At 35.0% G+C, this 24,062-nt stretch overlaps 1 protein-coding gene across 3 annotated transcripts in view; it reads left to right on the forward strand.

Annotated features, from left to right (window-relative positions):
• IPO11 (importin 11) overlaps positions 1-24,062 on the forward strand; it is an 82,102-nt gene that overhangs the window by 9,572 nt on the left and 48,468 nt on the right. For all 3 annotated transcript variants that reach the window (XM_064735776.1, XM_064735777.1, XM_064735778.1), the window contains 13 exons: positions 1,280-1,380; positions 6,135-6,207; positions 9,525-9,728; positions 11,347-11,479; positions 12,424-12,482; positions 13,268-13,316; positions 14,517-14,587; positions 15,932-16,124; positions 16,883-17,035; positions 17,263-17,306; positions 18,196-18,286; positions 19,463-19,510; positions 20,143-20,248. In XM_064735776.1, the coding sequence (XP_064591846.1) occupies positions 1,280-1,380; positions 6,135-6,207; positions 9,525-9,728; positions 11,347-11,479; positions 12,424-12,482; positions 13,268-13,316; positions 14,517-14,587; positions 15,932-16,124; positions 16,883-17,035; positions 17,263-17,306; positions 18,196-18,286; positions 19,463-19,510; positions 20,143-20,248 (1,325 nt within the window). The remainder of the gene's footprint in view (positions 1-1,279; positions 1,381-6,134; positions 6,208-9,524; positions 9,729-11,346; positions 11,480-12,423; positions 12,483-13,267; positions 13,317-14,516; positions 14,588-15,931; positions 16,125-16,882; positions 17,036-17,262; positions 17,307-18,195; positions 18,287-19,462; positions 19,511-20,142; positions 20,249-24,062) is intronic.

Raw genomic sequence — 24,062 nt, forward strand, 5'->3', positions numbered from 1 at the left:
ATACTACATATAGATCATTTTTGTGTTGTGTGGTATTTTTGGTGGGTTACCACCTTTCTGATATTTTTCTACAGTTGCTAGTTTTGAAGTTTATATCATTGTTGGCATGTAAATCTGTCTACTTTCTAGTGATTGGAGTGTGTTAGGTTTTTCTGGGTTGGCCATTACCTCTAAGAAACATGTTACTATTAATAAAAGTAGATACTGAGAGAAAATTAGGTTTTGAATTCACAGTGAAAATGAGGTCCCAGGTTTCTACTTATAACTGCTGAGTTATTTGAAAGGTTTGTTTATGCCTGTGTTTGCAGGCATGCTGCCCAAAAGTAGCAGATACTTTTGACCAGAATCCCTGCGTTTTTCAGGTCCCTTCTTACTGGACTTCTAAAAGCAAGGAATACAAGTGGTGCACTCTTCCTGCAGTGTACTGCATAGTAAGAACATACTTCACACATGCTTGCTCTCTAAAGGTCGGAGTAATGATGTGTCATCCCTTGAGAGGGATCCATCTGATGCAGTAGAAAACAGGAGGAGAGCTGCTGTTCAGAGTAGTGCCTGTGCTGAAATTCAATAGCCTGCCTTTATTTTAGTTTCTCTTGGTTGATTAATTTTACACCATTACCATACAAAATAACTCCTCTGTGTTTGTCTGTATGTACATACAGATATATAAAAGTGTATATATATATGTATAGAGAGATATATATGTATGTATCTACAGATATATAGCTTTTATTGGTAGAAAATAATTTCCTGATTTCCTAAGCATAGTCAAATTTAAGAATTGCAGACCTACCAGGTCACTATTTTACAAACAGTATTGCTAGATAGGATGGTTCTTGCCATATGAATAAATAACATAATGAATAAATAATCTGAAAACTGGATTCTGACTAGAATAAGGAATTAGCTTGTGTTCTGCAGTGGCACAAACTTCTGAGGGCTATGTCATTAAAGAATGTAAAAATTGTCTGATTATATTAATTACCACCCTTATATTTCCTTCTCTGCCAGACAAGATTAGCAACACATTTGCCTTATAGGTTGTTTTTTTAAATCAGTCAAAATTTGGGCTAGTGATAAAAATTTTTTTAATCTCTAAAAATTTGTTTAGAACAGTGTTTTCACTTCCCTGTCAAATGATGATCAAGGCTTTTTGTTTATGTACACCCATATCACAGTGGTGTGTGTATTTCTACATATACCAGGGTATGCATTGATACAATTTCTGTCTTGCTTGTGGTATCTTGAGAAATTTTTAACTTTTTCTTTTTTTTAACAGAACATTTTTACAAATCATAGCCTGGATGTGAATGTAAGATGGTTAGCTGTGCTGTACTTTAAAAATGGAATTGATCGCTACTGGAGACGGGTTGCACCACAGTAAGTTTTGAGATCTTCCACTTAACCATCTTGAAGTTGGCTTTGTTATGGTTGCCAGGCTGGAAAAACAGGAGATCCTTAGTTGGTAGAAGTTACTTTAGAATTTGTGGTGGAACTGACAACATGCTTAAACTTTCAGGACTTGCTGATAAAACATTTTGTCTTTATATTGCTTCTTATGACTGTTCATGATTTACTTTTGAGAGCTGAGTTAGAAGGCTCTTTCACAGGTAATAGGTTTTGAAGTGATGCTGTATGTGTTGCAACGTTAACACCTGGGTTTACTGAGAGTGACAGAAGTGAAAGGTAATGTCTATGACAGTGAGAAGGAACTTTGATTTTGTTCAAGCTGATATGTATGGAATGTGTACATGGGAAGGAGGCAGCAGTTATCATACTAAAAAGTTCTGGTCTTCTTTTTTCATTGTTCTGATAATGCGCGACAAAGAGTTCTCCAAAGAAGATGAGAAATATAGGCACTTTTTATGGGTAACATGTAATTTACTTAAAATTTACAAAAAGTGCCATTTTAATATGTAACCTGTAGAATGTTATACTTCCCAGTCTTTTGTGTGGAGTGCTTATTTTTCCTTTAAAAACAGGTGTGTTTTCACAAAGTGTTTCAATTCCAGAACTCAAAGGTTTGCAAGTGTTCAGTCTCAAATGAGTGTAATAGGTGGGACTGTCACTGTCAGATGTAGGGTATTAGATGGAATTCTAGGTACAGTTTTTCTGGATCACAAATCTAAGTTTGTGTTATGATGCAAAATATGATTTTCATTGTTTGAGACAGTTCAATGTATTTTGCCTTGCATTGTAAGCCTTTCCAAAGATCTACCAAAGGAGTGAAAACTTATAAAATTCTGTATCCACAGCACATTTTAAGTGGTGTAGTACTCCTTCATTATGGCATAGAGCACTAGAGTATTTGTATGTGTGAATTAGTATATAATTGCAAAACATCTGCAAGCATTTGGATTCTTTTTTATGTAACAGGAAAATAGCATCTTTTTCATGAAAGATAGCATATATCTTTGACATTTCTGGCTAACAGGATTCAGCTTACAACACTGGTACTTCGCAAGAACTGTTGGAAGAAGTTAAATGTTGTTTCAATTTGTTAGTATTTTTAGCCACTAGTAGTATTTCTGGTAAAAAAGTGTAGTTTATTTCTTGCAGAACTAAAAACTAGAATTTTACTGTTTGAGGTAAAAATTACATAGAAATATTTTAATGTAGCTTCCCTGTAGTTTTAAATCAAATGTAATTTAAAAAGTAATTTTTTTCTTGACTGTTAAAGATTCCATGAGTTAAATCTATATTAAATTTCCCATGCAACCCTATTTTTCCCCATTTCTAACTTTTCTGTCACTAATTTAGTGCAATTAAATGATAAAATAAATTCTAAAATTTGTTGGCTGCTGTTAAGGATTCAATGGAGTAATGCATACTAAATTTTTATTCTGTGTCCAACTGTTTTTCTTTCTAAATATGTTAGATGTGACATTTTGTCAGCACTCAACCAGATCACATTTCTTGTAGAATATGTTGAGGTAATTTTGAAAAATCCTGATTTAAACTAAATTTTTGGTTGATTATTTTGTGAATCAATCATGCTTTGAATACCATGATTTATTTCAAGTCTTCATTGTAGATGCTGCATTTTTGTTGTCTTTGCAAAATTCTTGTCTTTTGTCTTGTATCTCACTTCAGCAGCTGTCTGCTCTCCATCCATAGTAGTACATCAAAGCATGTTTTGATGTATAGATCAGGCTTAAAACTGCATTTTCCAGTGAGAGTGATTTAGAAGATGGGCCTGTGAACTTCCTCCCTCCTTCTTTTTCAGGCAGCTTTTCATATAGCTGTGGCAAAGAGCCTAGAGTTGTCATAGACTCTTTTCAGGCACAATTTGGTTTCTTCTTTTGAAATTTGTTGTCAGCCTCCTCAAAAGCTGGTCTCACAGGATGATTTTGTATGTGTTTTTATTTTCTTCAGAAATGGTTTGTCTTGATTTCAAGAGCTGAACGTGTTTTTGATTTTACAGACAATTGTATCCTGTCTCTTGTGGATTTTGTTCTCTTATTTGAGTACTATGTTAGCAACACGGTGCAATACTTTAACAGTACTTTTCAAATATATGTTTTCACTTGTGTGATTACTTCTCATAAGCCATAAATCCAAATGTGAAATATCAGGCTTTTTTAAAAAAAGCTCCAAAATAATTTTTAAAGTATTTGGATGTATATTTCTCTGTACCACAAACACAGAGAAAGATCTAAGTAATGTTGAATTTGCAAATTGTGAAAGACTACTGCATAGTAGATAGTACTTAGAATGTGTAGATGAAGTTGTTTTAATTTTTGGGCACATATAATTCAATGCTGAAGGGAAATAACTGGCCGAAGGAGGCACGTTCTTCCTGACTTCTCGCCTGTCGTAACTTTTACAGGCGGGATTGTGGAGTTGGCTTTCTTGCAAGGCATTAAGGGCGGCTGGGGCAGTGGTGCGGGTCTGTGTCTCCTTCAGGGGGTGAGGGTGTCCCTGCTCTCCGGCAGATGTCACTCTCGTGTTGTTTGAGCGCGGAGTTCTCCGCTCACGGTCCGGCAAACCCTCAGGTGCTCTGTCACACCGTGCTGCCGGGTGACACTTGCATCGACATTGAGTTCTTAGGTTTCTTTCGTTACTGTTTTCTCGTTTTGCCTATCACAAGCTGGTGTCTTTAAGGCATTGATCCTCATGAATCTGTTTCTTTTCTTTCCTTTGTTTTGTCTGCAATGGCAAAAGCTTAATTACAGCGTTTTTATTTACAGTAAGTAATGAACTGAATTCTTGCTGCTCTTAGGCTGTGCATATGATAAGTTTAATATAATTATGAAAAAGAGTTTAAAGCCAGGGGTCTTGTGAGCCCAGAAACAAAATAAATTCAGTAATATAGTAAAACGGGGTATTTTTTTTTTTACAAACCAGGATTTACATGCTTTTTTTTGTCTCTGAAAGTGAGTTATTATACAATCTACATGTAATTGACTATAGATTTTTAAATTTTATTAGTAAGAGTTTTTAAGTTTTAGAAACCACTTAGACGATGCCTGCATGTGTGGATATTATATACTGCATTTTCATATTATAAAAGAGAAACCCTCAAAAATTTATTGTCATGGAACATCATCTCATGGCTTTAGATTAATAAGTAAAATAGTTACATGCAGAAAAGCTTTTACTGTTGCAGAGATCTATGTAAATTTTAACCAAAATACTTTTAGGGATAATTTAATTTTTTTCAGAAAAAATCTTAAAGCCTATGTCTTGATTTAAAATATAAAAAATAAAATTGTGGCTCCTGAATGCTAGAATTACCTTGGAAAATAAGACTTAGTGTACAGTTCTGAGTCACCAGTGAAACAATGAATTGCCCCCCTTTTGAACTATACTTCAAATGATAAGTATTTGATCGAGAAAATAGTGAATACTTGTGTTTTTGCAGAGGTGAAGACAAAGTGAAAACTAGAATATTTTTGTAAATGTTTGTTCATATGGCAATTCCTGCCTCTATTTTCTTATTATTTTGAGATTAATATTTAGTATTTGTCTAGATTAGAGTAAAACCTATGCTTTAGGGAGCTTTAGATATAATTTTAAACCTCAGTATATAAAACTAGTCAGTTAATATCTGTGCCTGAGGTCAGACAAGAGGAAGTTGTTGTGTTAGTGTGTTTAATCTTCTTAATTTCCAGCCTCTAGCCTTCACTGAGATGTGATGTTTGCATGCTTCTAAGTCATTGCAATGTTAGGTGAAACTTTAATCTGAACGACCTTGTGTGATAACTTCCAGTCTTTTTATGAAGGAGAAACAGCTTTCCAGGTGCTATCAGTAGATGAAAATTTGTTGGGGTTTTTTGTTTAGTTTGGTTTGGTTTTTCTTTTCCCCCAGTAGTGTAATCTATAAATACCAACAAAACCTTTTTTAGAGCAGTGTGTTGTGTTTCCTGCCTGGAAATGATAGGAAAATTGCATGAATGATATAAAATCTGAAGTAATACAGTAGTGATATCATACTGTAACTTGTAGTCTTAAAGTGACAGAGGTCACTTAAAATTAAGTATTAAGATACCACAATGCTGCACTTGAATGAAAATTAACCTTTATTGCTTAGAATTTTTTCCCTGCTCACTATTTTCCCCTGCACTTTATGGAGAATATATCAACATACTTTTCACACAAAGCTATAATTTTCAATGGATCTGTATTTTTAAGTGTAAATATATTGCTTTCTTATAGAAAAGAGTTTATAATAGAAAAGACTTAACTGCTTTTCCAAAAAAGCTGTCATCTGATGTGGTGATTGCCTTATTCTGGACAATTTTTGGCCACTGTCTCTTAGTGTACATAGGCAAATTTATGTTCAAATCCTCTATTCTGTCAGTAATAACTATATGACAATTGTCTATGAGCAATCCATTTGTATTTTGTACAGTTTTGTGCAGTTTTTTCATTATATATATGTGTATTTCACTCTGTCAACTCTTTTGCCATTTATCTTTGAAAAGGTCACACCAAGTCTCAGAATGTGAGACCAAAATGCCTTATAAGTATTTTTTTCACAGTTCCCTCTCTTTTTAAGGATATTTGAGATAGAAGAAGAGCAAATGATGTTCTTTTGTTAGTTTTGATAGTTTTTTTTTATAGTTACAGATGAATTGATAGTAGTTTTTTAATTGAAAATAAATAATATTTTTATAAATATATCCTGGCAGTGCTCTTTCGGAAGAAGAAAAATCTACATTGCGTGCTGGACTTATCACCAACTTTAATGAGCCAGTGAATCAGGTTAGTGGTGATTGTTTATTACTCTTCCAAGAAATACTTGTATTGATAGATATCTTATTTTCTTTCTTTACAAAGTATTTAATTGTAATAATGAAGTTGCAGTTTACATAGTGCTTTGCAGACAGACCTTGAAGTGAGATTTTTTTACCATCGGTCATAACTCATTGAATTATAGAACCACTTTGGCTGGAAACAACATTTTGTCTCTTTGTGGTTTGTTTCTTTTGGTGTTGCAGTGGCAGTTTGTTGTCCCTTGCTGTTTGTGCAACTGTTTGGTGAAATGGTCCAGGGAATGGATGTAGCTGAAAAATAACCTTTCCCTGAGTGATTTTGTTGTTTTCAGCTGTGTCTGCTCTCTTACCTGGTTACCAGTGTGGCCATGCAAGGAAATGTGGCAGAGGCAAAGCAGGAGCGAGCTGCTGATGTTGCTGCTGTATAAACCCGCCTGAGCAGTATTGCTGTCACATGTCTAGTTACAGCAGTTTGGTGAATTTAAATAAGCTTAATAAAGCTTCAGTGTGATAGTGTCTTTTCTTACATAAAATGACTAATTGTAAGCCATGATTTTGATTAGGATAAGAATTTATTATATTGAGTCCAGAACTAATGTTAGGGGCACAGAATATGCCCATACTAGATGAATCAATCTTACTTTTGATAACTTCTTCATCAGGTAAGTATAAGATTCTGCAGGGAAGTATTTGCTAATATTTTGAGCTGGATCTTAAAAAACTTTGTCAAGGAAATACAGAAATTATAGGCTTAAGGTTAAGATTGAAAGGAAAAGGCATTGGGAATAAACTTCTGTTCTGCAGACAGTTCAGTTTTAACTTCTTGGGATTTCTTGACAGGATTAATGTAACTTCTGGGATTTAGAGCATTTTATCAAAATTAGGGTAGTTTAGTCTTTGTAGAAGCCCATTGTGAATGACAGTTTGGAGTAGAACTAAGAATTTTCATTGCAAATGCAATTTTTAAAAAAACATATAAAGTGTTTTAAAATTTGTTCTGCAGATATAGTTTCAATGTAAACAACATGACAAATATTGCTTGTTTCTGAATGTTAACTAAAAAGAATTATGAAGTATGGCAAGCTGAACCATAGTGTGTGTCATTTATACTTTACTAGGTGGAATATAATTTATCAAATATTTAATTTTGAAGTTTGTATGGTTTTTGGCATATATTAATAGGTAAATTAACTATGAAACTCTAATATTAAGTATATTTTTTGCAAACCGAAACTTTTTATCAATTTTTTTTACTACATTCATACATTCATTAGTATTTCATCAGTTTGCCTGCTAAGATGATAGCATAGCATTTTTCATAGTTAAGAATGCCACTGCTGATGAACAGTTCTGGAGTTGTCCAACTATAGTTGCAGCTGAGATTGGAATGTTTTTAACTGACATTTTAAAGAGTAGTGGCTTCATGTTTTGGTTTATACGTCCTTATGACATTTTTTGGGATGTAATTTTTTAAGATGTGGAGATTTTTATTTGTTTTTATCGCAGCAGTCTAAATAATTGCCCAAACAATTACATGTGATATGGAAATATGTTTCCATATCCCTTTCTTTCCCTTTGTTCCCCCATCTGTCTTGTAGGTATCCTGAGGTGTCCTTTCCAAGGAATCTTTAGTTCCCAGCCTGCTTGATATATCTGAGTGTTGATATCCTGTGTTCCTGATAACTGCACTTTTCCAGTCACAGACAGTTCATAACACAGTTGCTATCTGCCTATGATTTTTGCATCACTGAAAGCAGAAAAAATTATGACTCTTGTATAGAAAGAAAAACAACACAAAAAAGTGAGAAGTAGGCATAGTATGGAAATGTGATGATACAACTTGACTTCCAGAGGAGGTGTAGCAGAAAAAGAGAACATACCATCTGCTGAAAGCGTAGTTGCCATGCCCTCTGAAGATATTTAGCATATGGAGGGAACAGTGGAGCAGAGTACTTTTTCAAATGCATTACAGCAAGTTCTTTTTCTTCTTTCTCCCCATTTAAAAAGCCTGTGCTCAAGATAAAAGTACTTTTGCCTTTCCTGGGAGGTTGTTTCTTGTGTCACATAGGGAGAAAAATTTGTTTGCTCCCCCTGTTATGTCAGTTGACGTAATTGATTGATATAGGAATAAGTAGGACGCCCAGCTCTTTATTGTGAACCTTGACATCATTTTCCTGAAGCAATTCTTCTCACTAAGTAGCATGGTAGGAATAAATGTTGTGAAAGACTTGGTGGGGTTGTCAGAGTCCAGATGAAACAGCTCAGGCACCAGTAAAGAAGGGCATTGCTCTATCTGTCTTAGGCCTGAAATTCTTTGGATTTTGATTCCTTCTGGTAGCCTAAGAAGGTGACTTCTTCCCCAGGCTGGAAGTGTGGTTGTTCTAGTGTGCTGAGGGGAGAGAGTGTCTACTTCACCAATCCAGTCAAGGACCTTTTCAATTAGAATGGGAAGAACAGGGAAAAGAAGAATGTGAAATTTTTGGATGTTTGAGGTAGGGTTTTGGGTGACCATGCAAAATATGCTAAGGAATGTTTAGGGGAAGGGAGTTGCACAGCAGCCAAGTGTGGAATAGACCGAAAGAGGGCATAAGAAGGGCCAGTCAAGTGTAAACATGGGTGGTCTGTACCTCTGTCTGAACAAACCCTGTGCCTGATGATCACTGCCTGTCCTGTGTTCTGATTGCATCACTTACCTGTCTTACTGTGTAATCTCACTCTGTTCATCATGCATGTGTGCTCCAAGGACCAGGCTCCAGCTGCTGGCAAGACTGGTGCCAGTGGAACTTGGGCCTAGCAACCAAAGTCAGGTGGTGTGAGTAGTGCAGGTGCTTCTGGCCTGAGGTTCTGAAGATCTGGAGCAAGAGAGAGTCTCAGGGCTTAGCGTTCACATCTGTGTTCCTGGGCCTAGGGATGGCTCTGTCTAAAAGTCAGGTAGAGGCAAACTGTGAGTAATGCGTATTCAGCAGTGTGTGCTCATAGAAAGTGATAGAAAAGATTGCTAAGTAAGAAGTGGTTCCCAGATATTTGTTTCTTTATGTGATTTCTAGAATAAATACAGTTACTGGTCTTCATGTAAAATTTAATCAAGGTATTAAGTTTAGTATTTTATGTAATGCTTGCTACAAACATAAACTTTTTTTCCACATGTATTTGCATTCAGCAAACTTAAAAACAGCTTGAGAAAAATCACAAAAAATGTGTCATTCTAGGGTTTTTTTTGTTTGGGCTTTATTTGACTGTGGATCTTGTCATTATTCATTTCCTAAATGCCCCTTGACTTAGTGGTGTCTGTGGTATTTTTTGCAGATAGCAACTCAGATCTCTGTATTGATTGCTAAAGTTGCCAGAGTGGACTGCCCAAGACAATGGCCAGAACTTATACCCACTCTTGTAGAATCTGTGAAGGTGCAGGACGATCTTCAGCAACACAGGGCGCTACTTACATTTTACCATGTTACGAAGACGCTGGCATCCAAACGGCTTGCTGCAGACAGGAAGCTTTTCTATGATGTAAGTAATGTGATGCAGTATTGTACAGCATGCAAACTGGGTATTGCACATGCTTGCTTCTTCCTGAGTTTAGCTGGCAGGGCATTAATGACGTGTCTGTGGACTTAAATATCTGCTCTTATGTTGTGGGTATCTGTGTACTATGGAATAACTGGAGGTCATTTTCTGGGTGAGACGTTTGCGATCTTTATTAATTTTGCATACAGCTTGAGCATTATCTTAATTTATGTAAAGATACTGAAATTCATCTATAGAACATCTATAGACCTTTTCTAGGAATTTATGGAGTTTTTTTGGAAGTGTGTTCTGAATTTTTAATCAGTATAGTCTTTAGGAAATACTGGGATTTAAACTTCTATACTACCATATTTTAGTTTTTACCACCAGCAGGAATGTGTTTGAGATTTTTCCAGGCCATCTCTTCAGGTTAATTAAAAGGCAAGATGTGAATCCAAATGCCAAATATCGAGTCATTCAGCTTATATTCTCCACTGTAAAAATGCACTGATTAGAACATGGATGTAATTTTGGCTATAGGCCATGCAGCTCCAAACCCATTTGGAGTTGGGCAACAGTGTAGTACCAGCTAACTGAATTTAATGACTTAAACATTTTTTCCAATCATGTTCCTCTGGAATTTTTGAAATTTCAGTTTATTCCTTCATTTTAAAGGAAGAAGTGAGTACTGAAAATGAAGACTGTTTATGGATGTTTACTTAGTTATCTATGTAGAAATTTCTGTCTATGTAATCAATAAGATGAAATTTTAAACATCAGGAGTCTGAGGCATTCAAGACTGACTTGTAAATAGGACCTTTACTAACCTTTACTCATTCAAAGCAACTAAATAAACCGGTCATGTGCTTATGACTCCATTGATATAAGGTGTAACAGACTAAATGCACATTTATGTAATTATGAAGCCATCCATTGCTACCATAACTGAGAAAATCTTCATCTTCTGTTTGTAATTTAGAAATCTTTATTAGTTAAGCACTGTGTGTGAACTGTAATGTGAATTAAGTTAGAGATTTGTTCAGTTCTACCTGATTAGAAGCTGTTTGTCATTCTGTGTTTTAAAAAAAATTACTGCTTGCAGGTATTGACAAAGTAGAGTTAGTTTGGGAGTAGGCATTGTTCAATACTGTATTGCACCTGTAACTGCTAAGTGTGTCCCAGAGTAAGATGATTCAGACATTAATTTAACTGTAAGATGGACTGCTGTCTTGTCTTTGTGGGAGAAGAGGTGATGAGGAAAGCTGATAATTTTTGAAGCATCATAGCATATTATTCACCAGCAGCTGTATTTACTGAAAATCAGGTAAGAAAGGAGCCCTAAATAGTTTTGTTTAAGGTGAGAGTCATAGACCCAAGTAGTCAGGGACACCAATGAGTCTATCATAATATCTTCAAATCAAGACAAGGTATTTTTCTGGAAAATGTCTTAAGATTAGTATGACTCATGACAAAGAAGCAAATTAAACATTGTGGTCCACGATACATACAAGAAGCTGTATTAAATATTTTAATAGTCAAAACCAGCCTTTAAAATTTGGGGATTTATTATGGTATAGCAAAATTCAGGAAACAAAATACATTCTACATCTTCCTTTTGCAGCTTACATCAAGTATTTATAGCTTTGCATGTTCCTTATGGAATCACCATACAGATACATTCCTACAACAGATTTGTACAGGGGATGAAGCTGCAGCTGCAAATTCCCTAGAAAGGACCTTGTTGTCATTGAAAGGTAATAATATAGAATGATGTTAAGTGTAAGGAATCAAATAACTTTCTTCACAGGGAATGCATAGAAGTTCTTTGGTAAATAGTTCCCATTCTCTAACAAAGCCATTCCCATTGGAAATAACTGTATTTTTGGTTTGTTTTACCTGTACTGTTAGCAAGGCAGAAGGACTATTTCTCATGCAGAAGGGAGAGAGAGCGCTTTTGTTTCTCAGTATGCGAGAAGCTGTGCACTCCACTGTGCATGTTTTAAGAAGTCAATGTCTAGGAGGTTGGAAGGTGGGTGGCATAACAGGATGTTTTCTTATGTGTGTGGTAATTTAGGCTTGCATGTCTTCAGCACTTAATTGAGGAAGCTGAGCTACAAGTTTCATTCCATTAAGTTCACCCTGTGTCCACTGAAAAGCTAGCCTTAGCAGTTAGTTTGTCTTAGGTTGATGCTCAAGGGCTTATGAGTGGTGTAAATGCATATCCTGACTACTTTGCTGCTTTTAACAATTGGGATCTTATTCTCTGCAATTCTTGCAATGTAAATAATACATGTCCTGAGTTGTTTCTGAAGATGGAGCATGCAGCTTTTGCTGGGTTGCAGGCAGTGATAAACCGGAGAGAATTTACCAGTGGCTTATGTGCCTTACCTGACTGTACTTGGCCCTTTTCCTGCTACTGCAGGATCCTTCAGGAGTTTAATACTTAAGAGTTTTGGCAGCATTCTTCCTGATGGAGTAATTGTTAAAAGTTCTCTTCATTATTTCACACAAGATATATTTTAAAGTAATTTCAACAAGGTGAATGTTAGATATGGATGAGGCATCCACAACCGAAAATTGTGTATTTTTTAAAGCGTTGAGTTGAAAGAAAGGCACGGCAAGTGGAATTTTTATTGTGTTCTGAAATCTGTTGAAGCAAGAGCTAATAAATAGCTACATAAGTAATTTGTTTTCCTAGTGCTTCGGAAACTAACAGTCCATGGCTTTGTAGAACCTCATTGGAATGCAGAGGTGATGGTAAGTGCATTTCTAGTTCTAGATTAGAAAACTTTTGTGATGATTTCAGGTGTTATTGGAGCTATGTCTGGAATCATTGAAAGGCATGCAATTGTATTATGCAAAGGAAGATCAAGCAACATCCTCTCAAAGTTGTCCTCCTGTCAGCCAAGGGCTCTCAAATCCTAGATGGATTCTAATGGCATCATGTTTGAAAAAAGAAAGGACATCCATTCCAAGTTACACACCACATGGTGGTCACGCCTGTTGCTTACTGAAAGGTGTCTTACATGTGCTCCCCCCCACCCCAGTTAAAACCATTTCGTTAAGTGATGAATTTGATGCCATGCTTGTCCTGTCACATTTGAGAGAGATAAAAGCCTGTAGTCTGCAGCCCCTGGGGAGGGTAGGGTCAGACAAAGAGACCCAAGCACCTTCCTTAACCTCCAGTGCTGCCTGTGGTGGAGTTGAGTACCTACAACCTACGGCCTGCACTAGGAAGTTGAGAACAAGGTACAACTTGATAAACATATTGTAAAGGACATGTCTCCAGTTACTGTCTTTCCTTCTACTAGAGTTGCAATGCCTTTAAGTTGTACTGATAAGGTCAGTTTGGATCATCTGTGCAGTCTGCTTGCTAGCTAATTGTTAATTTCTTGAAGAAATTGTTTAAAGTAATCAAGTTCAAAGTTATGTGGTCGTGTCTGAGCTGGTAACACAAATGAACTAACTTTAGTCTGACATAATTTTGTTCTCATAACAGTGCAGAATAAGCTTCACCTTTTAAAGACATGTTTGCTTTTTAGGGTTTTCTGCATGCCGTATTTGAACGGCTGAAACAGTTTCTGGAGTGTAGTAAGTATCTGAGCATTTTTCTTTGTATTCATTGTTAAATGTTAGAAGCTGGATGAAAATATACAGGCTAGTGCATGATCAGTAACCATTTGGGTGCAAGGTATTTTTGTAGAAGTTGACACTTTTTTTAAATGCTGCTGAAACTATTAAGGAGGAATTCAGTAAAAGTGTATTTTTGTATCAATGGGCTAAAATCACATCAAAATTCTATTTGGTGTAATATTTCAACAACACTTTTTACAAGAATAGATGTCTAAACTGAATAGGAAAATTTTTTTTAAAATAAGTCATATGCAGTTTTAATATTTTGGTGAAGTTCCTGGATTCCGGAGCCTGTACTTCAGTAAGAGGTCTGACTGGGGCTTTGAGCCTCATTTTTAGAAGAGATGGAAACTGCCTCCAATTGTCACTTTGGCTATACTACAGTCAGGCTCCTTCTGGCTCTTATTTAATTTTTAACAAGGTGCAGAGTTGAATAGAAGGGATTGAAGGCCATCCCATACTGAGGTTTGGTGTAGTCCCCTAGAATATGAGGACTTCAGGGTTTCTGTGTCCTAAGACAAGAACTGAGCTGAACCTTCCCATTTCTACATTTCTAATCAGTAGATTGTTTTGCAAAAGCAGGTACAACTAGCTTATAGGATTACTGTTTGCTTTTGTTGTATTGTGTTTCTGCCTGTATGCTTTCAATATGGCCCTTTCTGGTTTTTCTTTCTTTTAATAAAAACTGTCTGGTTTATTTTCCTAATTCAGAATGTTTTCTAATGCCCATAATAAATTATTCTTTAAGGCGGTGTTTCTAGAAAAGCACATAACAGTATGTGGCTTTATTAAAAGGACATCTTTATATTTTCAATGCATAATTATTTTTTGTGTGCACTAGCATTTGCTTGCATTATTTTAACTGCCTTTTATCATTGAATTTTCTGTATCTGTAATGATGTCACAATTTTTATACCCTGATCAACTGCAGTGAATTTCAGTACACTTGAGAGAAACAGTTGAATATTTCTATTCCTAGTCATTACCTTGAATTTGATTTAGAATTTATTTTGCCCTAAAATTTTTTTCAGGTTTAACTTAATCTCTTAACTACAGTAAAAATAAGTTCTTCTCCAGTGTTAATTATTTAAAACCTAGCTATCCAGAAGGAAAATGAAAGTCTAAAAAATGATAGTGGTGAAATGTCTGATTTACCAGGTAGAAGTATAAGAGCAGAAAGCATATGCAGAGATCGTCTAGAAAAGACCATAATTCTGTTCACTAAAGTGGTAAGTAAAATATCCTTTCAGTTGTTGTATAGCTTATATTTCTGGTGGAGCAGTCCCCATGCAGACGCTTAGGTGCCTTAAAGCGAATCTGTTTCAGACCTTTCAAAGAAGTGGAAGGTACTATAACTTAAGACTTGTTTGTTAGGAGATGTATTTTTGAAGAAAGGGGTGTCTGTGTACTCATGCTGTTGTAAGTTGCAGCAGTGAAGAGTACATTTTCTTAGCTCAAACAAAATTAAGTGCATTTCATTAGTAAATTATTTAGCTAGGATTTGTTTAAAGAAGAGTTGGGGAAGCATTGGTTAAACAATGGTACTGGTATTAAGGAATAAAGAAGAGATAGGCTTTGCATCATACCCTTTATAGGTAGTTAGATCACTGTTTCTATGGCGTTATTTCTGTGGAATTACTGGCCACACTAATTAATCAAAAGAAAATGACCAACATACTCTTCCCCTCTAAGGCTTGTATTGTCTAATACGCTTGGACTTGTCAGCTGATTCTGTGCAAGTGTTAAATGCATATTGTATTGAAGGTAATGTAAACATAGACACTTGGTCTTGTTTTTTTGGGTTCTGTTATTTTTTTTAAAGTTACAAAACCTACAGAGTTCCCATTGTTTTCAGATTCTATCTAGAGGCCATGGATGTATTTTAAATACTCAGCCTAGTTATCAGAAGTAAAAAGCACCCATCAGCTTCACTAAAATTGAGCTGGAAATGCTCTGACACATTATTTTTGGTCTTTGTCATACTACTTAGATTGCAAATGTGAATCTTTTTTCACAGACCTGAAGAGAAAGTAAATTTGATTAATCTACCACCTATGGAAATTCACATGCAAGAATGTAGGTTTAGGCATTTTTGCAGTACTAAAGGAGATTAAAGGAATCCACCAGTGTATTTTTGATCACTGATTGGAAAAGCTAAGTTGAAGAAGCAAGTGCTTGTACTGCATTGGTTATGTTGGGGGAGGAGTTATATAGCCCTCATACTGCTTTTGCTTACACTGATTCCAATAGGGATTAATTATCTGCTGAAATACTCACTGTTTTAAGTATGGCTGATATATTTTATTTACTACTAGTAAGCTGGTCCATTTGAAAATTGATATTCTTCCCCATACTTAAAAAAAAGTAATTTTGAATCAAAATCAAGAATTTTGCCATTAAATAATGCTTCATTAACAGTTGATACTGATCTCTTCCTAATTTCCTGTCCATGTTCAGTTTTCTATAGTTTTATATAAATTGGCACCTGTTTTTGATAACTAGTTTACTAAAGCATTTAGTAAGACTTCAACAAAAGTGTTTTGATTTTTCTGTTTCTACTTCCTTTTTTTAAGCTTTTGGACTTCCTGGATCAACATCCTTGCTCATTCACTGCTTTGATTCAGAGATCACTGGAGTTCTCTGTAAGCTACGTTTTCACAGAAGCTGGTGAAGGAGTTGTATTTGAGCAGTTTATTGTACAATGCATGAATCTCATTAAGATGATTGTAAAAAATTATGCATACAAACCATCCAAAAATATTGAAGGTACTGTCATTACTAAAATAATTTTTTATGTCTTGAGAAATATTTTGCTAGCTATTCTCAACAGTTAAACTCCCTTATTAATGTTTTAATAATTATTGAAATATGTATGGTTCCACCTCTATATTGAGAATTGTTATTTTAAGTTTTAAAGTATTAATGTATACAGATAATGACATTCCAAAGGACTTTTAAATGCAAAAGGAGCACAAATATATTTTTTTGATTGTTCTAGTTTCCATTGAATGAATTTTAAAAAGTACTGAGGTACAGAGTTTGATTTATTATAATCAGCCAGTTTGTTGCATCTTTCCCATGAGATATGTTTGGTAAAATGGTGTATTTTCTGTAATTACTAATACCAGTACAATGAAATACAGTTGATTGGAGATGCAGTTGTATATAAAGGAATTCAAATGTTTTGCTTTGTAGGACTGTTTCATTTTGAAACTTCATACATTTCTGTATGGGTGAATTTAAAAAAATCCCTCAACTTTTCACATTAGTGGCAGTGGCTAGATAACAATTAGCATTCTCTTTGAATTTGAAAAAAGTTTTAAATACATACTGGTATGTGTCAGAATCAATTACTTGCTTAAAAACCTGTCTTACGAGCTGAAAGTTAGTTAAAGTCTGCCATGTAAGTAAGTTTTTTGTTTTTCTCAGAATATAAGAATTTTTTATTGATTGTTTTTTTATAATTTTACTATACTAGTCTTTGATCCTTAAGCCACTTGATTGTCCATCATGTTTTATTTCAGACAGCAGCCCTGAAACTCTTGAAGCACATAAGATAAAGACTGCTTTTTTCACATACCCAACACTAATGGAAATCTGTAGGAGATTAGTCACTCACTATTTCCTGCTGACAAAGGAAGAATTGACTATGTGGGAAGAGGATCCAGAAAGCTTCAGTAAGAAACATGCTATATACTTGGTGGTAGTGTAATTAGATATTTGCCTAAGTGCTTCATTATTGGCCATTTTATTTCCTCTAGTTTTCTTGGACAAATATTCTTTCTAGACATTCTTTCTGTAATAAAAGATTCTTGATAGTCTATGATACCCTTAACCTACCACTAGACTTTCTTTGAACCATAGCTGAAATAATGCTTTTTTTCTTGTCTTTGTGGAATAATAGCTGTAGAAGAGACTGGAGGAGATTCTTGGAAGTACAGTCTCAGAGTAAGTGTTCAATTTGAAATAAATCCATTAAAGATTCCTGAATGCAATTCTCGATAGTTTTGTTACCAAGATGGATATTTGGAAAAAATCCTTTTGCTTCTTCAGGTTTAGTAAAATTTCACTTTATTCTTTTTTCAGTATTCAAACTTGATGAAATACATGGGAATCTATGCACTTCATATTTTAGGAGGGAGGGAAAATGAGTTTGCTTCCATTTGAATTATGTAGAATCTGGTTAAAGCCAGCAGAAGTTCTCTTTTTTAAACTGATAATTAATGTAATCACTTATGACTTTGTTAGTAGACATGATGAGTGAAGGAAGTTGCAGGTGCATCTTTATTAATTAATTATATTCATTAATTAATTATTTTATTAGTTAATTTAGTGTTCAGATCATAAATATGCTGTCGTAGTGTTTCTCCCAATTGTAACTGCTGTGATTTGCTTTGCAGGAGATCTCAAAACTTCTTTGCTGGATCACTTTTATTTTAAAACTAAAAAACCTAGCATAGTGCACATATGTTCTGGTTGTAGAATGGTGTTCAGACCAAGTCCCTGGCCTAGAGCCACTAAGCCAATGCACCAAGAACCTGGGACATAGCTGCAGTGTGGTCACTGGCCGCACAGCACCAGCTGTTTCACTCCGCAGATTGACCGTTCTTCTGCCACAGAACTGGTTGATACAGATACAGCCATCAAACTCGTGCTAGAGTTAAGCACAAAGTATAATAGAAAAAAAGTGGTATTTCTTACAATATTAATTTTGCTACTGTTGTGTTCTAAATTGTGACTTTCAGTGTGAGGTATTCAGCACTTAAAATTTTAGCATAAAATGTATTTTACTTGCCTTTATTTTGATAGATTCTAACCAGATCTTTTAATTTTTCAGCCATGCACGGAAGTCCTTTTTATTGATATTTTTCATGAATATAATCAGACTCTTACCCCAGTTCTTTTGGAAATGGTTCACAGTCTACAAGGTAAGTTGTGGAAAAAAATAAGAGAAGTATAAAATGTATAATTGTTTACATTCATAACATACTCTTGTCAACTATTAAACTATTTGACCTTGTAACATCTAATTTTTTATAGTGCGTTCTATCTGTATGTTTGAAAGTACATGTTAATATTCCAAAATTATTTCTAAACCTACCATAACAGAATGCATTGTGTATCTAGGAGGAGGAAGTCCCAAAGGGTCTTTGGTTTTATGGTAACTATTCTAGATAATTGACAAATGTTGTGGCATTTCTAATTTTAAGAGGTTTCAGGCTTTCTTAGCAGTGATCTACTCGCAAGCTTAATGAATTCTTTGGGTTGTTAATAGTTGGGAACTTCCCGTTCAAATGTTGCAAGGTAGTTCATGCTTTGTCTCTGCTAAAATCTTGGAGGGAGAAAAAATTTTAAAAGAAAAACTTTAAGTTATGCTGTCATTTTGTAGAGTCTAGATGACTTTCCAAATCTGAAGAATCTGCTTTAAAAATTTAGGTTTTTTCTGTATGAAGACTAAATTATTCATAGGTTGACGAGTGATTAATATTTTCTTTGTTTTACCTTATGATTCTTTGCCCCCAAACTAAGTTTTATAATGGCCAGGAAAGAATAAGTGGGAGTGGCTTTTTTTCCCCCTGTCAGTTCAGCTCAGTTTTTCCCCCAGCTGTCTTAGTTGAGTTACAGTATTTTGTATTTGAGCTTATCAGAAAGGATCGTTACATTCTACTAAAATAAAATAAATAATCATTTTCTGAGTGTTTTTTCTGCCTTCACAAAATCTGTTCATAAAGTACTTTGTGCGTAGGTTTTGGGATGCCTTCAGAAAATATTTGGTTTTAAGCACACATATATAAAAAATCAGGGAGCTAGGTCTATGACCCTTTTGGACGTGGTACTATGTAATTGACGGTTGTCTGCAATTTGCAGGTTTTGAGTCTTTTCATTTAAAATACTCCCTTCTGGCTTATATGTATGTTGTGTTATTAAAAATGTTTGTCTCCAAAGAAGTAAGTTTGTCTCCAGAGAAGTAAGTCAAAAATAGGGTGTGAAAGCAGAAATTTGATTTTGATATAGTCACTGAACAGAGTATCAAAACTGAAGTGCCAAGTTGCTTGCATTCCTTGTTTTAGTGACACTTTATTTATTTTAACTTTGGCTTGTAGGATCTACCAACGTGGAAAATACCAATGCTATACTGATTAAAGATGCTGGTAAATTAAATTTTACTTTATCTTTGAAGTAACAGAGCCACTTTCGTTTGTGTGTTTTACTTCTTAAAAAATGCATGAAGAATTTGCAAGATTTTTTTAAAATAATTTGGAAAGTGGGACCTAAATACTAATTCTCCTTTCATTGATGTTGGTTTTCACTTTTGAAAATGTTTATGTAAAAATACAGTGCTTTTTGGCTTTTTTCTGAAATAAGCAATCTCCTTTACTGTCCTGTTCTTTCTGCTGTGCCAAGTAAATGACCTTCAGTATTTTCTGAAGAAAATAGAGATACTCTGTACATTTTACAAGTGAGGAGATTTTATGGCAAAAGAAAATAATTGTTTCTTATGGAACTGTCCTTGATGATAGAATAAGATCCTCATTGTTCTTTTGACTTCTATTTTTTTTAGAATCTAACCTTTCTTCTGTAGTGTCTTTCTTTTACTAATAATTTGCACCAGAGTTCCTTTCATCATGATCTGATAAAACTTTGTTTAGAAAGATAGGCTTTAGTTTTGTTTTCTTTATTATGTTCAGGTTATGAAAATGTGGTTTGAATATTAATCTGATTATTCAATATTAAAAAGTTAACATTGAAGTAAACAATATGCATAACTATCATTTTTCCCCAGTGTATAATGCGGTTGGACTGGCTGCCTATGAACTATTTGATAGTGTGGATTTTGATCTATGGTTTAAAAATCAACTGTTAGCAGAACTACAGGTTTCTCATGACAGGTAAACACTTTGATTTGTTATGCCTTCATCATTTAAATATAGACGATTGACACAAGTTCATAAGATGTAATGCCTAAAAATTGCCAAGCTGCAAAATACTCAGCTTGAAACATATCCACTAAATGAGGAGAGGTATGAAATGCTTGCAGATAACTGATAGCAGTCACAGAAGTGACAGTGTTCTTGATAGTTCTTATTTAAATTACTGTGTGGTGAACATTTCAGGGTTCTGTAGAAGTACATTGTCTGTCTTCTTGCATACATTAGAGTTGACTAACCTTCTCAGGATAACCACCTTTGCTTGTTTAAAAAATGATATTTAGGCCTCCAGAGACTTCTAGGCAGCAGAGTTCAAATGAAGTCTGTGGAAATCATCCCTGTAAAATGGTAGTTTAGCCAAGATAGTGATTTGTTGTTCTCTTTAAGTTTAAATACAAGCCCTCTGTAATTCTGATCAGTTAATTTTGCTGCAATAAAGAGGGGAAATAATGGTTTGGGTTGTGTTGTAAAGTGTGGATGATTGCACCTTCTTCTGCATGAAGAGTTTTATGCAGTCCATCTGCTGTGGTGTTTCCTTCTCACCAAGGTCACCCTCACTTGGATGGCCTTCACAGCAGTACCTCTATTGTTCAGTGGATGTCATGGGGTATTTTGAAAGATCGTTTTGTCATCTCAGTACAGACTGAGCTGTCACTCTTTGTAACTATCTGGAAGACACTGTTCCTCCCTTTCCCTGAAGCTCACTCCCTAGGGGAAGGACAGTGACCACTATTGTGCATGCTAATCCTTATCAGACAAGTTCAAATCAGCCGTTGACTCTAAATAAGTATGTCCTATTTTTCTCAGCACAGTCATCAGCAGTGACCTGAATGTCCTTTGAAGACTGTTACTATGTTTTTCTTCTACATTTGCAATTCATCTTACCAGTGGCAAATTTTATGTTAAACATAAACTAATTTGTTTCCTTATACCCTTAGGAGCTACTATAAATTGTAAATGATTTTCCATAATGAGTCGCTAGTTGGCTTTTTTATTTCTAAATGCTCTGTTAACAAAGAGAGTTCAGTTTCCTGTAGAGTGGAACTTAAATTGCTTTTTTCTACTGCAGTAAACTTTGAAACAATTAATTACTTATTTTTGGATGTATAACTTTTTGTTAGTGTTGAAGAATGATTGCCACAGTTGTTTACTTGCTGTCTCCTCATGCTTTTATTCTTCTTCTCATTAGACTGGGTTTTTTTACTAAGATTTACTTACTAATTTCAAATTGCCAAGTACTCTAATGATTAGGCTAAATGTCAGAAGAGCAGGAAAAATGGGAGATCTTGTGTGAGATAGTTCATTTGCTGTTGTGCTCCTCCAGCAGCAGTCTCCAAATAAAGCTGCCATGATCTTAGAAGCCCGTGCTGGCTATGGCATTTTTATGGTATTCACCCATCTAGCATAAGTGAAACTGATAAGCTTTTTGTTGTTGATACAGTTGTATACAGTCAGGAAGACACCTGATTTAATCATTTGGTTGGCATTTGAGATATCCCAGAATGAAGTAAGTTCCTGTGGGGACAAAAGCTTGCAGTAGAAGTTGTCTGGAATTTTGAAACCCTGTTTACTTTAACTGCTTTTACTGCCTTCGTCATAGGAGACCACCATGGCAATAAGGGAAGGCAGTGTTTGTGGGTTCAATGGAGTACTGCTTCAACAGCAGCTTTGGGAATACATATGCAGTTCAGATAGAGTGGGTTGGAGAGCATCCTCTGCTGTCCCACAGAATGTCCCATGGTTTCTTGTGTGCTTGTTCAGAACTGGTTGATGTTTGGAAACACAAACCTATGTGTTGTCAGCAGTGATCGTGGTGTTTGCAATGTTCTGTTTTCTCTGAATGTTTCATTACCCCTTGATAGTAAGCCCATCAACCATGACCACAGTAATAGAAGAAATATGGAATTAAAAAAAAAGTTCTAAAAGATTTTTAGAAATAGTGCACTGCCAGATTTATCACTTGCAATGATGCTTTGTACTGATTAATGAGAAACTTTTTCATAACATGAAAGTATGTTACTGAATACATTTTTTTGTTGCAATTACTCACTTGTAAAGCAGTATTTCCTCCTGAGAGAGAAAGTAAAGTACTTCTGACTTGGACAACCTGATGCAGTCCAGACTGCTTAAAGATACTGTCCTATGACTAATGCAGCAGAGATGGCCTTATTTTGGAATATGATCAGTTTTCCTATGTGAGCTTTAGGTCCACCAGGCTTAGTGGTGGACCTATATTCAGTCACTGTGTGCTCTTTTTGTAAAAGCTAATCTTCTGAAAAAAAAGCTAAAAAAACAGCTAAGCTTTTCCCAGAAATAGTGAATGTAGAAAAAATAGGCCCTCAAAAATGAGCACCTATGAGAAACTTCAGTATTAAAAAACAAACCCACAAAAAACCTCCAAAAAAACCCAAACAAAACTCAACCCAGACAAAACCCAAACACACACCTACCCCAAAAAAATCTCAAAAACATGTTGTATTTTCTCTACCATGTAGAGAGAGAGAAATAATATAGAGATGCAGAGGTAGGATATATGTATTAAACATATAATACCCACGACCAGACCTGAAAATCTTTGTTGTCAGCACTCAGTTATGTACTTAGATCACGTAATTTAAAACTTTTCTTTGTGATATTGGTCTATATATTAAAAAAAATACAGATATATATAAAAATCTCAATAAAATCACTTAGTTTTTAAAATACTCTGATGTTTGCAAGATTAGGTGTCAGATATGGGCCTTCTAAGAGTAAAAAAAGTTGTATCATCACAGCTTCTTGAACAAAACTAAGGGTGCATTAATAAGGCAATCTTTTGTGTAAGTCATGCTTCGGTATGTGTTATTTATGCTTCACTGCCACTCAGTAAACATGAAGCAACACTGGACTGTTACTCCACGTTAGATATGTGTTCCAGTCTAATGAATTACTTTATATATGCCATTTCCACAACTTTCATGTTCTCTGAAGATGTTTTTTGTTTATAGTCTTATAGTTATGGGAATGCTTAATAAAACACACTTACTAAAGGTAGAGAAACCTCAATAACTTCAGTTTAAATGTCTTTTTGATGGCTTACAGGGGAGTAATTCTTCCTGGGAAAACCACATTTATCATAATCATATATTAGTTAAAATTCTCTAAATATGGTTTGTCTTTCTTCATACATCTGTAAGTTAAACATATAATTATGAGTTATTCCATCACTGGAGAAAAATATTAGCTCTGTGAAATGCTTTTCTCTATCATTGTTCTGGTTTGTTCTTCCCATCAACTCTAAAGCTGTTTGATTTGTGCCCTTGTTGTGGCACTAGTGCAAGATTAGGTAATGTCTGTTCTTAGAATGGTTTTAGACTGATGAAGTGAACTACTCTGACAGTTGCTGTAGTGCAGTCCTGAAGTTTGCATTTTTAAATTGTATCTGACTTAAAATTTTTGAGCATAAAGAGGATATCAAGGGAATTGCTGGGAACTGTAGTGAAAGCAGTAGATACCATGACTGCAGTAATAAGTGTACATTTATTTTTATTTTTTTAATTGGTGTGCTGCATGTAGAATGAACTGCATCCCTAGGGAGAAACATTCAAGATTTAGTCATTTAGGATGAAAATTATCTTTTTCAGACTAAGCTGGTGTTTCCTGAGCCTTTTTGTGAAGAATTTTAATGGAGAGTTCAGTTTTTGCACTGAAGTTGATACTGAACAACTAAGTCTTTTAATTGTTTTGGGCAATAACATTTTCATCATGATTCTTGGATTTCTTTTTCATCAGAGTA

Source organism: Zonotrichia leucophrys, chromosome Z (assembly GCF_028769735.1).
Source record: "Zonotrichia leucophrys gambelii isolate GWCS_2022_RI chromosome Z, RI_Zleu_2.0, whole genome shotgun sequence".
In the NCBI taxonomy this organism is placed as follows: Eukaryota; Metazoa; Chordata; class Aves; order Passeriformes; family Passerellidae; genus Zonotrichia; species Zonotrichia leucophrys.